The 17,013-nt window shown below is 43.3% G+C and overlaps 1 protein-coding gene across 4 annotated transcripts in view; it reads left to right on the top strand.

The window, feature by feature from the left end:
* The window catches only part of IQCK (IQ motif containing K), a 128,437-nt gene that overhangs the window by 60,260 nt on the left and 51,164 nt on the right, over positions 1-17,013 (top strand). For all 4 annotated transcript variants that reach the window (XM_028500173.2, XM_055090925.1, XM_028500174.2 and 1 more), the window contains one exon: positions 2,408-2,492. In XM_028500173.2, coding sequence (XP_028355974.2) covers positions 2,408-2,492 — 85 coding nt within the window. The remainder of the gene's footprint in view (positions 1-2,407; positions 2,493-17,013) is intronic.

Raw genomic sequence — 17,013 nt, 5'->3', positions numbered from 1 at the left:
TGAAGTAAGTCAGAAAGAGAAAAACAAATATCGTATATTAATACATATATGTGGAACCTAGAAAAATGGTGCAGATGAACCAGTTTGCAGGGCAGAAATAGAGACACAGATGCAGAGAACAAATGTATGGACACCAAGGGGGGAAAGTGATGGGGGGGTGGGGGGGGTGGGATGAATTGGGAGATTGGGATTGACAGGTATACACTAATATGTATAAAATGGATAACTAATAAGAACCAGCTGTATAAAAAAATAAATAAAATTTTTTTAAAAAAAGTGAACTGGGAGAAGGAGGTCTCAGCCCCAAGGTGCCCTTGAGCCAATCTGTAAAAGGTGGCCCTGCCCTAGGGCAGAGGTGGCAGAGCATGTGCTGGGGTTTCAGTGCCCTCTGGCCCATCTGCTGGGAGCCCTTGAGCAGAGAACAGCTTGCACAGTGTATGCAGTGACCTGGCCGGGAGTAAGAGGATACTGGAGGTGGAGGAAAGCCCCTCTGCAAAGGCCCTGAGGTGGGAGGGCACGTTGGTGGAGATGAAAAGGGCGCCTCTGGCTAGAGCATAGGGAGCAAGGCTGGTGGGAGGGGAGCCGGGGAAGCTCTTAGTACATATCAACTGGGATTGATGCACGATAGCATCGTTCTCCTGAATTCACTGCCAGCACACTAAGGTCTCCTTAGAAACACCAAGGGCTCTCTAGAAGCCGTTGCTTTTTAACTAGTGAAGGAGAATTACTTCAGGGATGTGATTTGTTGGTGTCACGCAACCAAGATTTACAGAATAAGGACAATGTATGAGGAGAGACATTTAATGTGGAAAGCAGGGAGCCAGTGTACCTCCAGAAAAATACAAATGCTCTATTACAGCCCAGAAGACTAGGTGTTAGGCAAAAAGAAGTGAAAACAAAAACAGAACAAACAGAAAAAGCAAATAAAAATAAAAGCAGAACATTAGGGAAAGGTTTCTAACAATGCTATCATTTGGAGGTTGTAATTATCTCTCCAAAGAAGTAGAATCTCCATTTCTTGTTCTCTTAGAAAGGACCCGCCCAGCTGGAGACCCAGAACCCGGCAACACTGCACCCGCTAGAAATTGTCTTGATGACCCCTTAGGTTCTTCCCGGCTTTGATTTCTTTGATTTTGGAATAATCCAAAAGAGCATTCATTCATTCACACAAATATACTGTATCAAGGGTGGGGTTTTTTGTTATTCCTGTTGTTGTTTTTAAGTCTGAGTTTAGAAGGAAATAAAACCCCAGATGCTGGAGAACTGTGCATTGTTGCCAGTTAGCTCCGGAGTCTGTCAGGCTGGGCATCTGCAAGTGGTGGCCCAGCCGAGGTCTGGTGTCAGCATGGCATTGTGAGGGAAGCCTGGGCTTGGGGATTGGGTGGATCTGGGCCCAGATCCTGACTAGGCCATTTATAAGCTGTGCGACCCTGGACAGGTTAGTCAACCTCTCTCTGTAAAATAAGAGTTACTGTAAACTCAAATGATGGCTGTCATTAGGGAGAGTCTGGAGGCCAAGACTCTTGGGGATCCCTCACTTGCAAAGTCGTTTCTGGGGATCCTGCCCTGAGAGCGGTCTCCATGTGACCCACATTCGTTCAGAGGTTTATTTCTTGGCACTGTATCTGAGAAGTCTTGACTTTTGGTTTTTCAGAGGTAGCTGTGCTTCGGGGAAACATAAGGAACCAGAATTAAGTCAGACTTGTAAAATCTGGTCAGCAATTAGTATTTCTAAACAGCTTTTAGGAAATAAACAACAAAAAAAGAGCATTTAGCCATGATTTTTGAATGTGGTATCGATGATCAGACATCCCACCATAATCTAAGAATCCCTCAAGAGCAGACACTGCTCTTGAGATATTTTATTGCTTAGTAAGATGTAGCAGAAGAACTTAACTTTAAAATGTTCTTGAATTTAAACCACATTAAACTGGAATGTACACTGATCAGAGATAAATTGTAGTATTTCAGGAAAGAAATGGACTACTTAATTCCCCTTCAATAGAAAGTTGGAAAAAGAGCCCTTTATTATATCTCAGTCATAATGCAGTATATAAATGTGACTTCTGCTTTGTCTCTTGCTTTATGTCCACATAGGCTTATATCAATAACATGTGTGTTGCACCTTCAGAACTAACACGCAGCTTTCTAACCTGAGCCCTTCAAAGCAGGGCAGGCTAACAGTGATTTAAGATTATGCTGGTTAAAAACAAAAAATCCATCCCAGATTTTAAAACAAAGAAATGCTAACTCAAGCCTAAACTTTTCTATGAAAAATGACATTGTTGCTTTCTAAGAATGGGAATAGATGAGGCACTTAATCAGAGAGGCCATTATGTTGTCAAAGGCTCTGCTGAGGCTGAAGGATGGATTCTCATGGGCTTATGACCATTTTATTGCTTTTCAGCCCACGGCCGGCGATCCCACTCTCCCTCCTGCTGACAGAATCGGCAGCAGCGCTCTGCATTCAGTCCTTCTGGAGAGCCTATCTGGTAAGAGTCATGTGCAATTACGGCATTTGGTCTGATGGGGAATTTTTGTGCTGTGGAAGACCCAGGGGACAACCTTTAGATGAATTTGGAACATAGGATAGTATAGCTAACATCCAGACCTCAGAAATAAGATTCTCTGTAAAACAGGTCTTAAAGAATGATTTAGAATTTCCACCAAAACTTATGCAGTTATTATTAAAAGTACCCTCCAACCTTTTTTAAAATTTACTTTTTATTGAGGTAACTTTTGTTTATACCATTTTATGGGTTTCATTATATTTCAGTCTCTGTATACACTACAGCATGCTCATCAATAGAAATTTAGTTTCCACCCATCACCCTACAGTCAATCCCCTTTACCCATTTTACCCTCGCTCCAGCCCCTTCCCCTCTGGTAACCACTTTTCTGTTCTCTGTACCTACATGTTTGTTTTTGTTTGGTTTGGTTTGTTCATTTATTTTGTCTTTTGGTTTGTTTGTTTTTTATATTCCACATATGAGTGAAATCATACAGTATTTGTCTTTCTCCATCTGACTTATTTTACTTAGCATAATACCCTAAAGGTCCAACCATGCTGTTGCAAATGGCAAGATTTCTTTTTTTGTGTGCCTGAGTAATATTCCATTTTGTGTGTGTGTGTGTGTGTGTGTGTGTGTGTGTGTGTGTGTGTGTATTACATCTTCTTTATCCATTCATCCGTTGATGGGCACTTATGTTGTTTCCCTATCTTGGCTATTGTGAATAATGCTGTGGTGAACATAGGGGTGTATATATCTTTTCAAATTAGTGTTTTCATATTCTTTGGATAAAACCCAGAAGTGGAATAGCTGGATCATATGATAGTTCTGTTCTTATTTTTTTGAGGGATCTCCACGATATTTTCCATAGTGGCTGCACCAGTTTACATTCCCACCAACAGTGCATGAGGGTTCCCTTTTCTCCACACCCTCACCAACACTCATTATTTCTTGACTTTTTGATAATAGCCATTATAATGAGGATGTTGAACATCTTTTCATGTGCCTGTTGGCCATATATATGTCTTCTTTGGAAAAATGTCTATTCAGCTCCTCTGTCCATTTTTGATAGGGTTTTTTTGTTGTTGTTGTTGTTGAGTTGTATAAGTTCTTTATATATTTTCCATATTAACCCCTTCTTAGATATATGATTTGCAAATACCATCTCTCATTGAGTAGGTTGTCTTTTTGTTTTGTTGATGGTTTCCTTTGCTGTGCAAAAGCTTTTTAGTTTGATGTAGTCTCATTTGTTTATTTTTTCTTTTGTCTCCCTTGCCTGAGGAGACATATCCAGAAATATATTACTAAGACCAATGTCAAAGGGCATACTTCCTATGTTTTTTCCTAGGAGTTTTATGGTTTCAGGTCTTAGATTCATTGAAGTCTTTAGTCCATTTTGAATTGATTTTTGTATATGGTGGATACCAAACTACTTTCATTTTTTTGCATGTGGCTGTTCAGTTTTCCCAACAACATTTATTGAAGAGACTATCCTTTCTCCATTGTATGTTCTTTGCTCCTTTGTCGTAAATTAATTGTCCATATATGTGTGGCTTTATTTCTGGGCTCTCAGTTATGTTCCATTGATCTGTGTATCTGTTTTTCTGCCAACACCATGCTGTTTTGATTACTATAGCTTTGTAATATATAATAGCTTGAAATCAGGAAGGGTGATACTTCCAGCTTTGTTCTTTTTTTTCTCAGAAGTGCTTTGGCTATTTGGGGTATTTTGTGGTTCCATATAAATTTTAGAACTTTTAATTCTATTTCTGTGAAAAATGACCTTGGGATTTTGATAGGGATCGCATTGAATCTGTAGATTGCATTAGGTAATATGGACATTTTAACAGTGTTAATCCTTCCAATCCATGAGCATGAAATATCTGTCCATTTATTTGTGTATTCTTCGGTTTCTTTCATCAATATCTTAGAGTTTTTAATTGTACAGGTTTTTTACCCCTTGGTTAAATTTATTCCTAGGTATTTTATTCTTTTTGTAGCAATCGTAAATGGAATTGCTTTCTTAATTTCTCCTCCTGCTTGTTCATTTTTAGCATACAGAAGTGAAGTAGATTTTTGTATTTTGATTTTGTACCCTGTAACTTTACTGTATTCATTTATTATTTTTAATAGTTTTTTGGTGGAGTCTTTAGGGTTTTCTATATTTAAAATTATGTCATCCACATATAGTGACAGTTTTACTTCTTCCTTTCCAATTTGGATGTCTTTTCTTTTTCTTGCCTAGTTGCTCAGGCTAGGACTTCTAATACTAAGTTGAATAAAAGTGGTGAGAGTGGGCATCCTTGTCTTGTTCCTGATTTTAGAGGGACAGTGTTACTGAACCAAACTCAGGTCTGCTCACCAGATGCACAGCAGAGCCAATCTACTGGCACTGGGTTGTAGTGAAGGAAAGTATAGTGTTTATTGCAGGGTGCCAGCAAGGGGAATGGGCAGCTAATCCTCAAAAGACCCAAACTGTCTGATGGCTTTCAGGGAAAGGTTTTTAAAGACAGTGTTAGGGGTGAGAGTTGCAGGGTGCCTAATCAGCTCATGGGAGATTTTTGATTGGTAGATGGTGAGGTGATGATAGGGTGGTGTTTCAGGAATCTCGATCATCAATTTTCCAACTCCAACCAGTCTAGGGTCTATGGGTGTAGGGCCAGCAGTTTCTTCCTGGTAGGGGTCTAGTTTTTACTACACTTAACATGAAGTTTTTTGAAGTTAACAAAAACCTTTACTTGTACTTTCTTAAACACGATGAAGGAAAAATACAGTCTCCCATAAAAATTTGTGTGTGTAGTAAAATATATATAACATAAAATTTACTATTTTAACCAATTTTTAGTGCACAGTTCAGTGACATTAAGTACATTTGCATTGTTTTGCAACCATCACTACCATCCATCTTTCTAAACTGAAACTCTGTAGCCATTAACTTCCTACTCCCCCCTTCCCAGCCTCTGGCAATCACCCTCCTACTTTCTGTCTCTATGAATTTGACTATTTCTAAGTACCTCATGTAAATGGCATCATACAGAATTTAACCTTTTGGCTTATTTCACTTAGCAAAATATCCTCAAGTTTCACCTATATTGTAGCATGTGTCAGAACTTTCTTCCTTTTTTAAGTCTGAATAATATTCTTGCCAGGAAGTTTTAAAATCCAGAAATCTGACAACCTCAGATGTCATAAAACTATCCAGACATTTCATAAAATATTTTAAAACTGACCACATGAACAGAAATGTCACCTGGTATGAAAAGCTATTTGTAGTAAACCATTCTTGAGAGTTGTGATGTTATAATTAGCATTGTAAACAGGTTCCTGAGAGTTAGTTATTTCTCGACATTAAGCACTTCTGTAGAAGTAGACATGTTCTTCTTTCTTCTTTCAAAATACTGCGTTAACGGTTAGAAAGCCAGATTATTTCAACATGCAAAACTGAGTGGGGTTTTAAAAAATCCACTTGGATATTGTGAATGAAATCTGGTCCTCTCACAGTCTCCTTTCTGAAGTGTGTTTGGTGATAAGCCAGACTACCACATTAGTGGTGCTCTTCTGCTTATGAAATACTAGGTGTAGTAGGTATCAACTGATGGAGAAGACTGTTCTTTCATGATGTTCATATGAGGTTCTCATGGGCCATAATGATTGAAATTTCTTTAATGATTTAGGAGTCAGAGACCAGATAAATCCACCGAATATTTATTCTGCTTAAATAGCCTCCTGGTGTTTTAAGCCTTCTGCCCATTTGTTTTATTTTATTCTGTCTAACTCAACCTAGACACCAGCGTGGCATGCAATTTTCCCCTCCTCCCAACATCAACTCCCCCTCCAGGCATTGTCACAACTGAGAATCACAATGGCCATCAATTATTAATGTTATTTGATGAACAATACAGTGCAAGGTTGCTCCAGCAGCCCCCTCTGTGGCTTTGCAAAGTTTAAAAAAAAAAAAAAAAAGCGGAGATCCTGCAGAGAACGATGAGAATCTGTGCAGGTATCCCTTTGTCAATAGTGAACTGACCTGGGGTAAATGAGGCACCCTCAAGGAGGAACAGCTTGGTATAAACAAAGCATACAAGGTTTAGAGTTGTGTAGTGTCCCCCTTCCCTCCGGCCTGAGCCAGCTTGGATGTGATTCATTTGGTAACATGGACACTCAAATATCACATTCTTCTGGCTACAGGGGTTAGTTCATGATGGGCAGGGGAAGGCCAGTCACACCTAGTGAAACTCCATTCTGGGATTCTCCTAAGAGTTGCTGGGACGGAGCAGCTTGATAGCCTGCTGAGAGGCTAGACTATCAACAACCACCTTGCCATTGTTTGAAGAGCCTATGGGAGAAGTGACTGCAGAGGCTAGCGGAGCTGAGAGACCAAGGAAGAGGGCTGAGTCAATAATAATAGTTCCTACTTATGAAGATCGAATCAGATGATTAGTCCACATGAGGGGGCTTAGCACAGTGCCAGGTGCATAATAAATCCAAAATAAATATTAGCTGGTGGTGGTGGTGGTGGTAGTGGTGTTCCTGTTTTCCTTAATAGGGAATCTTTTAGAAAAGCCAGCTAGTGGCCTCCTTGTAGTTCCTCAGGCACGTCAGGCACGCTCCTGGCTCAGGGCCTTTGCACTTGCTGTTTGTTCATTGCGCTGACAGCTGTCAATCATGGTACCCTCCCTGCCTCATTCAGGGTTCTTCTTGGATGTCTCTCCTGGTCACCATTTCCAAAATAGCACCACCCCATCACTCCACAGCCTCTTACTATGCTTTATGTCCTGCTTATCACTTACCAACTACCTGACATTGTGTTGGATATTCACTTGTCTACTGCCTGTCACCCTGACTAGAATGTGAGCTCCAGGAGGGTAGAAGTTGCTTGACTTGTTCATCCTGTATCCCCAGCCACTAGAACACTGTCTGGCACATATTAGGCACTTCATAAATATTTTAGTGAATAATCAAATCCCTTAAATGATCTCTCTAATGAGGGCATTTGAAAACGAAGAAGAGCAAACTGTATTGTTCTATTTTATAAGCTCTTCTCAGGGGTTTAAGCAGGCACTTAAACGTGGACTTTAAAAAATTTTTTTAAATTCCTTCATGCTGCCCGTTTGTAGTTAAGCCTGGCTCCTTTTGGGGAGTTGCTTATGCACCAAGATCCTTGAACTCAACAGCTGTGCTTATTAATTTCCCAGAGGTTACACTTGAGAAAAGTGTATTCATTTTATCATTGGCCTTCATGAACCACCTCTTCACCAAGCCTTGTAATGTGAGGAAATGAAGTTTGCTATGAAAAATTATGATCCCCAAGCAGGCTTTTAAATTTTTTTAATTTTTTAAAATTATTTTTAATTTTTTTATTTTTAAAATTTTATTTTGTGTATGTATATATTTTTTGGCTGCGCTGGGTCTTTGTTGCTGCATGCAGGCTTTCTATAGTTGCAGTGAGCAGGGGCTACTCTTCGTTGCCGTGGCGTCTCTTGTTGCGGAGCATGGGCTCTAGGTGTGTGGGCTTCAGTAGTTGCAGCGCGTGGGCTTAGTAGTTGAGGCATGCAGACTCTAGAGCTCAGGCTCAGTAGTTGTGGCGCATGGGCTTAGTTGCCCCACAGCATGTGGGATCTTTCCGGACCAGGGATCGAACCCATGTCCCCTGCATTGGCAGATGGATTCTTAACCACTGGACCAGAAGGGAAGTCCCCCAAGCAGGGTTTTTAAAGGAGAGCATCAGCTGAAGGCATACTGGGCACGTTTAGTTCATCTGAGAACTGGACAGAAAAGATTTTCTTCATTTGGAATTTGTCTTCCAATTGCTGATATCTGCTGGCAGGTGAGCAGACTTTGCCAGGAAAAGTCAGACATTGTATTGTGCAAAAGGAATGCTAGAAATGGGGCATTGCATCAAATTACCACCAGTTTCCCTCTTGATGGTGCACAGCCATTTCTCACTAGCCTCAGAGGGGCTGGCCATGCCCTTTGTGATTTGATGAGCAGTCTCGGCCTAGGGCTCCCCTACCAGGAACTCCGTGTGGGAAGATTTGTCTTCTCTATGGGATCTTCTTGTTGTTTGTTGGCTCATGAATCCAGTTTCAGTCCATTTTCACTACCACATTACCTCCCCAAGCAGAAGATTCAATCCTAAAGAGATCTCTTTGTTAGGCCATTCCAGAGGTATTTGTGAAACCCACATATTTGAAATTGATTTTGAGCATTTTCTAACATGTGGGAAATATTTATAAGCCATTAGGGAGGCGAAGGCCACCTATACAAGTCCCACTGAACAAGTAGAATAAAACTCCTAAACTTCTCAATGATGTAGAGGTCCTGGTTTTGGCTGGGAATTCAGAAATTAGACCTGTAATGCTTGAAGTGGGATGCTCCCAAGAATGACCAGTGCCAACCCTTCTGCCGTTACACTCAAATAGAGGCCTTACGCCTTCCATTGCATGCGACTTCATTTGTTCATTCTTTCATTTGATAAACGTGTGTTGAGGGCCTTCTACTTGCCAAGAACTGTAGACACAGAGCTCATCCATTCCTGGAGGAGCCCAGAGACAGCTATACCAAGAAGAATGATAATAATATTAAGAATAGCCAAATCTAATATTATTGGTCATTGCTATGTGCCAGGCACTGCATCAAGCATTTCACAAGCAACATCTCCTTTATGCCTTGTGCTGATCCTATAAAGTAGGCAGGTATATATACTTCTATTATCCCATGTGTAGATGAACCAACCAGGCCTAAAAACCCATAGTGACTTGGCCAACATCACACAATGATAAATGGTAGAGCCAGAATTCAAGCCTAGGTCTGAATGTCCTCAGAACCCCATCTCTCTCCTTTTTTGGAAAAGGCCATTCCTACCAGCAACGTATGAGAGTTCCCGTTGTTCCAAGTCCTGATCTATTGATCTTGGTATGGTCAGTCTTTTTAATTTTAGCCATTTTAGTGGGTGTGTAGTAGCATTGCATTTTGTGTGTGTGTATGTGTGTTTTAATCAGGCTTACTAAGATACATGTTACATACAGTAAAATTTACCCTTTTAGGGTCCAGTCTCTCAATTTTGACAAATCCATTTAGTCTAACCACTCCCCTAATCAAGATATAGAACATTTATCATCTCCCCAAATTCCCTCATGCTGCCCCTCTGTAGTTAACCCCTGCTCCCACCACCAGGGCCTTGGCACCCATGATCTCTTTTCTGCCCCTAAGGTTCTGCCTTTCCAGAATGGCATACAAATGGAATCATAAAGTGTGTAGCCTTTGAGTCTGACTTCTCTCACTTGGCCTGAAACATATGAAGGTCTTCCACGTGGCTGCGTGTATCAGCAGCCCCTTCCTTTTTATTGTCGTGCAGTATTCTACTGTAGAACTCCAGCACAGGGGAGGCCTTCACCTGCTGATGAATAAACACATGAGCGTAACGTAAGGATGGCTTGTTTATACCTACAGATTGCAATGGTCTCAAGCTCGCTATGTATCAAAGTCATCTGTGGAAAGATTTTATTTCAAAATTCTAATACCCAGGGCCTCATTCTCTGAGATTCTTGTTCAGCTGACTATGGTGAGAACAGGAGATGGGCATTTGTTTAAAGCACCCAGGTGACTCTAACATGTACCAGGGTTTAGGTCCACTGATGACCTGGAATCAGCATTGCTACCTACTAGTTGAATGGTCCAGGAAAAATCACCAAACTCATAACCTCAAATTATTTCTCTTTAAGTTGAGCACAGTAATAGCTGCCCAGTCTATCTCACTAGGTTATCAGAAGGATCAAAATGATTTTCAGTGGCAACGCATGAGAAAGTGTCCTGTGAACTGTAGATGCAGAAATGGATGGTATTAATGTGCATGTGATTGAAAGACATATCAGTGTCTTCCTCTTGGGAAAGTTCCTAAACAAATGAGAGGTTTTAAAGACCAACTGGAAAGATCAATGTTTCTCTGTCAATTTTGTGTGTGTCTTAAAGGATTGCTTGGTGTATGAGAGTAACTGTAACGCCAACACACAGACGGAGACAAGAAGTGGTATAAATACACTCCTCAAGACTGTGGTGGGGCTTCCCTGGTGGCGCAGTGGTTGAGAGTCCGCCTGCCGATGCAGGGAACCACGGGTTCGTGCCCCGGTCCGGGAAGATCCCACATACCGCGGAGCGGCTGGGCCCGTGAGCCACGGCCGCTGAGCCTGCGCGTCCGGAGCCTGTGCTCCGCAACGGGAGAGGCCACAACAGTGAGAGGCCCGCGCACCGGGCAAAAAAAAAAAGACTGTGGTGATATTGGCAGAACTGGGTACCACTGTAGCCCTCGGATCCTTCCTGGATGGGTCAAGTCAGCATGTTTGCAGAAAGCAAACACTGATGTAACTAGAAGGACAGGCAAGCAGAGGCGTAGTGCCAAGGATAGAAGTACAGAGTATCTCATGATCCAACCCTTACCTCAGAGCCAGTGAGAGGAGGTCTGCTTCTCAGAGAAGGGCCCCTTATCACTGGCAATCATCGTGTGAAACAAGTTGTCCTTTTACAACCACATCTGACCACCTCTGAAAATATTGCAAGGAGCAGCATGTCAGCTCCGGTACAGAAAAAAAAATGGCCATCTTTGTATGAAAACGTCTTTTATTGATATTTTTATTGTAAATAGGCCAATACTCATTGTAAGCAAAAATGAAACCATATAGAAATAATGTCTTAGTTCGGGCTGCTCTAACAGAATATCACAGACTGGGCGGCTTAAACAGCAAACATTTATTTCTCACAGTTCTGGAGGCTGAGAGATCCAGATCAAGGGGCTGGCAGATGTGGAGTCTGGTGAGAACCCTCTTCTAGGCTTGCAGTTGGCTGCCTTCTCACTGTGTCCACCCGTGGCAGAGAGAAAAACAAGGACTGTGATTTCTTCTTATAAGGGCACTAATCCTACCATGAGGACCCTACCTTTGTGACCTCATCTAACCCTAGTCACCTCCCAAAGGCTCCGCCCCCTAATACCATCACATTGGGGGTTAGGACTTCAATATACGAATTTTGGAGGGACACAAACATTCAGAACATAACAAGTATTGTTAAAATAGCTTAAAGTAAAATGTGAAATCTCCAGTCCTATCCTACTCTAAACCTGTTTCCCAGATGCAACTACTGTTGACAGTTTGGTGTGTGTCTTTTCAGTGTTTTTCCATTGTATATACGAACATTTATGTATATGTATTGCACTCTTTATGAATATGGGATATTTTTAGAAATACGGGCTCACACTCCACAGCCTGCATCTTGACCTTTCATTTAGCCTTCAGGACAGCTTTCCACATCAGCACGCATAGATCTATGCTGAGCATTTGTGTTTTAAGGGAAACACCCTTCTAATGTAGTTGGCAGGTAGGAATTTGACCAAGTATTTTCTCATTCAAAATACTCCCAATCCAAAGTGCCCCGAGATGGCAGGACTGAAAAAACCTTTAGAATTAGTGTCAGTTTTTATTTCCTCAGCAAGTCTGGACAGTGAGTGTTCTAAGGACCAGCTTCTTTTTTCCTTCTGCTTTCTCGTGAGTGTCGGCTTCCCCAGATTGCTGGTCAGCTTTGCAGCTTTGCTGACTTCCTCTTCCTCCTCTCCAGAGAGGGGTGTCTCCTGGTGCAGCTGTTCCACGTGGTGGTGGGGGGCATTTCCTCCCTTTGTGTGTGTCGTTAGCCATCTCCCTGGCCTTCCTCTGGGGACAGCCGCCTGACCAGGTGAACCAGTGTCATTTAAAGCAGCATTTCCGTTCTCAGGCAGGGGCTGGCTGTCGTTTCTGGATGGGTTTAGATGTGGCCCAGGTGAAGAGGGATGGCATCTGGCACAGAGACAATGCAGACACCTCGGGTGCGTCACATTCTCCTCATGGAGGGCATGCTGCCTAGAACTCCTTTTCAAGACAATTTTTAAAAATACTTTGCAAATTCTTGGACTGCTTTGAAAACAGTCAGGCATAAAAGTTAAGCAAGCAGGATCTACACTTAGAATCAATTCACTCACTGATATTCATTTATTAATATTTATTGAGTACCTACTATGCAGAAGGTGGGCGTTGGTCTAGATGATGGACATACTGCAGGGAATAAGACCAAGTCCCTGCCCTCCTGGAGGTTGCATTCTTGCCATCGACTATAAACAGATATACATCAATCTGTGATATAATGTCAAGAAGTGTATCAGTTAGCTATTGTTACAATAATGCTGTTTAACAAACTACCCCCAAACCCAGTGGCTTACAACATACATTTACATCTTACTCCCATGTCTGCAGATCAGCCAGGGCTGCTGTAGGCTGGGTTTGGCTACACTTGGCTCCAGGCATTTGGGTTCTATTTAGTTTTCCTCTAGGGTCTGTCATTCTTCTGAGATCAGCAGGCTAAGAGGGGCTTGTTCTTTTTGCAACGGAGGTCAGAAGCTCTCAAAGGGGTGAACAAAGCACACACACAATGAGTCTTAAGGCGGAGGCTGGGAACTGGCACACGCCACTTCCTCACACATTCTGTCGGCCAAAGCAGGTCACATGGCCAAGCCCAGCGTCAATGGAGCTAAGTATACTCCGAGCTGAACATTATCTACTACAAGTAAGTACCGTGAAGCAAAATAAAGCAAACCAAAGGGCTAGAGAATAACAGAGGCTACCATTTCAGATGGTGGGTCTGGTCAAGAAAGGCCTCTCTGAAAAGGTGTTATTTGAGAAGAGATGTGAATGAAGTTCATTCTAGGCAGAAGGAAAAGCACATGCAAAGGCCTGCAGGAGCAAGAGGATGCTAGAGGTATTTGAGGACCAACAAGAGGGTCAGTGCGGTTGATTAAAGTGAGCTGGGGATGAGGGAAGGGAGGTGAGAAAGTAGTCAGGGACCAGATCCCATGCAGTCAAATGTGAGCTCTCATCAGGATGATGAAACTTTGGATTTTTATGCTGACTCTGATGAGAAGTGATGATGGGGTTTGAAGCAGAGGAGTGACATGATCTGAACTCACTTTTCATCAGGAAACTGTGGTAGTAGTGACCCCCATCTCCTGGTATTCATGTTCCTGGGGGTCCCTTCCCACAACTGTACCAGAGTAGCTATGTGTGACCAATAGAATATGACAGTATAAAGGTTTGTCACTTCTAAGATTAGGTTATAAAAGACACTGCAGGGCTTCCCTGGTGGCGCAGTGGTTGAGAGTCCGCCTGCCGATGCAGGGGACACGGGTTCGTGCCCCGGTCCGGGAAGATCCCACATGCCGCGGAGCAGCTAGGCCCGTGAGCCATGGCCGCTGAGCCTGTGTGTCCGGAGCCTGTGCTCTGCAGCGGGAGAGGCCACAACAGTGAGAGGCCCGCGTACCTAAAAAAAAAAAAAAAAAAAAAAAAAAAAAAAAAAAAAGACACTGCAGTCTTAGTGTCTCTCTCTTGGATCATTCACTCTGGGAGAAGCCTGCTGCCGTGTCACTAGCTGCCCTACAGAGATGCCTACATGACAAGAACCTGAGGCCTCCAGCCAACAGCCACATGAGTGAGCCATCTTAGCTGTAGCTCTTCCAGCCCAGTCCAGCCTTCAGGAGAATACAGGCCCAGCTGCCATGCTGATTGTAACCCCATGAGAGAACCTGAGCCACAACCTCCCAGCTCAGCTACACCCGGCTTCCTGACCCTCAGGAACTGTGTGAGGGAATAAGAGCTTGTTGTTGTTTTAAACCACCCAATTTCGGGGTTCATTTATTATGCAGCATTGGAAACTACCCCAATAACTCAGGCTGCTGTTGAGGGAGCAGATTGCAGGAGGTTGAAAGTAGAAGAAGGAAGACTCATCCTTGCTCCTCAAATTGTGATCCGTGGACCAGTGGTATTATTTTCACGTGGCAACTTGTTGGAAATGCAGAATTTAGGCCCCACCCCAGACCTCCTGAATCAGAGTCTGCATCTTCACAAGACTCCCAGGTGAGTCTTGCATGCCAAAGTTGGAGAAGCAGTGCTGTAGGTGACAGCCTGGGCAGATGGAGTGCTGTGATGTGGGTTTGAATCCTGGCTCACCAACCCTGTGACCTTCCTTAAATTACTTAATTTTCCCAAGCCTCAGTTTCCTTTCCTGTAAAATGGGGATAATAATAGTGCTACCCTCTCAGGGTTGTATGTGAGGATATAAATGAGATGGTACATGTCAAGCGCTTAGCACAGTGCCTGGCTAATTGTTAGCTCTTTATTGACTTGATGTGATCCATGCATTTTCTTCCCTAAGAATATATTCCTGGTCATGGCCTGATGGTTTTCCTTAATTTAAAAAAAATTCTCTGTCAAAGAAAATCCTGTTTTTCAAAATGTCCTTGAGCTCATCAGAAAGACCTCTGTCTGTGCCCAGCGTGATTCCAGCCACATCCCAGAATGAAAGTGCCTGGTTTCCATCATCAGTTCCAGGCCCAGATCTCAGGGCAATTTTCAGGGCCTCCCAGCAGGCCAAAATAGGCCACAGCACTATAAATAGTGAGTTTGGACTGCTCGGGGCTTAGCTTCCCAGGCCAGGCCCTTTTCCTTCCCGCTGCCTGGTCCTGTAGTTGTTTAAATATACTCTGGGTTTTGTCAGCAAAGGGATTCTTCTTAATATGGCCCCCAAAATGCTTTGCCAACTTGCCAGATTGTCTCCAAAGCCCCCCTTTTTATTTGCTCACAACGTATCCTAAATATGTGATGAGAGCTGATAAACCCAATTCTTAGGATTGTTGTGAGGAATAAATGAAGAAGCTGCATTCAGCAGGACTGGCTACATAATCTGCAGGGTCCTTTGTTCAAAGTTATTACGAATTTCCAGATGGTGACAGCAGAGCCTTAGAACAAGCGTGAAGCCCCTTGAAGCACGGGGCCTGTGTGGCAACAGCACAGGGCAGTGCCCACGAAGCCAGGCACCCAGCACCCTGCCTGGCAGTTAGGACCAGCCACATTCCCAGCCTTCCTAGAGGCTTTTGCTTTAAAGGGCTAACCGATTGCCCTTCAAGGCAAAGTTGAGGGGTAAATTGCACAGCCGCAACTTAGTCCCTTGTGCCGCTGAATCTTAATGACTTAAAATCATAGCAGTTGATTATCTTTCACAATTCTGTGGGTCAACCGGCTGGTTCCCCTGCTGCTTTCTCCTCAGCTCATTCATGTGGCCGCGTTCAGTCGGTGCGTTTGATGGTGAACACTGCATTCACGAGCCTCAGCTGCGAGATGTCCATGCTGGGCTCCATGCTGGGCTCTGCGTCCAGCCTCCTCTGCACCCCCTTCAGCAGGCGTTCCTTGGCCAGGACGGCGTTCTCCCCGAGAAGGTCTCCCGGCTGCACTAGAAGGTCCAGGGTGGCTCATGCAGGTGTATGGGATGTCGGTGCCGCTCGTGGCTGGGGCACTTTAGTTCTCCTCCATGTGGTCTGTCATCCTCCAGCCAGCCAGACCAGCTTCCTTGCATCATGGAAGAAACATTCCAGGAGGGCAAAAATGGAAGCTTCAAGCCTTCTTGAGACCTAGACTCTGGAACTGGCACAGCAGCATTTCAGTTCCCTTCTCTTGGTCAGAGTAATTCACCAGGCTCGCCTAGATTCAGGAGAAGGAGGAATACGCTCCCCTCTTAATGAGGAGAGTGGCAAAGTTTTCAAAGGGGCAGGGATCCGCTGGGGGCACAGTGCAACAATTCTCAAATGGTAGCCTGCATCAGAATTATCTGGAAGGCCTGTTAACACACGGATTGCTGGGCCCCAACCCCAGAGTACCTGAGTCAGCGGGACTGGAGTGGGGCATTTCAGACTCGTCCTCCAACGATGCTGATGCTGCTGGTTGGGGGATGGCACTTGGAGAGCCACTCGTGGCGGGGAGCAGTAGCCTTCAACCTTGACTGCACTTGAGAAGCGTCTGGGCAGCATGAATGTCAGCTCTGGGTATTGATGGTAAGAAAGAGATCAAAGCTTTATGCAATAACACAGTCTGTGGCACAGCAAACTTTGCTGTGATTTAACCCTGTAAATCATTGGAAGGTTCATCAAATACCTAAAATGCTTTTGCAACTTACTCATTCCCTGATTATTTGGGTAAACAAGTACCAAGAAAAGTTGGATGAACTTTATCTCACTGTCATCACTGAGCTGTTGGGGGAAATTCCATTTTTTCCAAGTATGTACTGCGGTATGGCTTTATTATTAAAGGGACTTTAGTAAAAGAAAAAAAATATATATAGGCGTGGTTTCCTGGGAGGACTTTCTAGAATTGCACTGAAAAGATTAGCCCACAAAAAGCAGCTGCTGTTCATGAGTCACATAGTCCCTGCCTCCTGACCACACACTAGGAGGCTGAGTGGTCCTTCTTGACTCTGATTTTAGGGATTTGCAATAATCAATGTGGCAACACGTGAGTAAGGACTGAGACTAAGTGGTACAGCCTCATAACATTAAGTTCATTCTTTGCACCCTCTTCCATGAGAGTGGTTTTCGCAAACTTTTTTTTTTTTTTTTTTTTTTTTTTTTTTTTTTTTTTTTTTTTGCGGTACGCGGGGGTCT

The sequence above is a fragment of the Physeter macrocephalus genome, chromosome 14 (assembly GCF_002837175.3).
Source record: "Physeter macrocephalus isolate SW-GA chromosome 14, ASM283717v5, whole genome shotgun sequence".
Lineage (NCBI taxonomy): Eukaryota > Metazoa > Chordata > Mammalia > Artiodactyla > Physeteridae > Physeter > Physeter macrocephalus.
The sequence above is the reverse complement of the archived record's forward strand: the minus strand, read 5'-3'. Positions and strand labels throughout refer to the sequence as shown.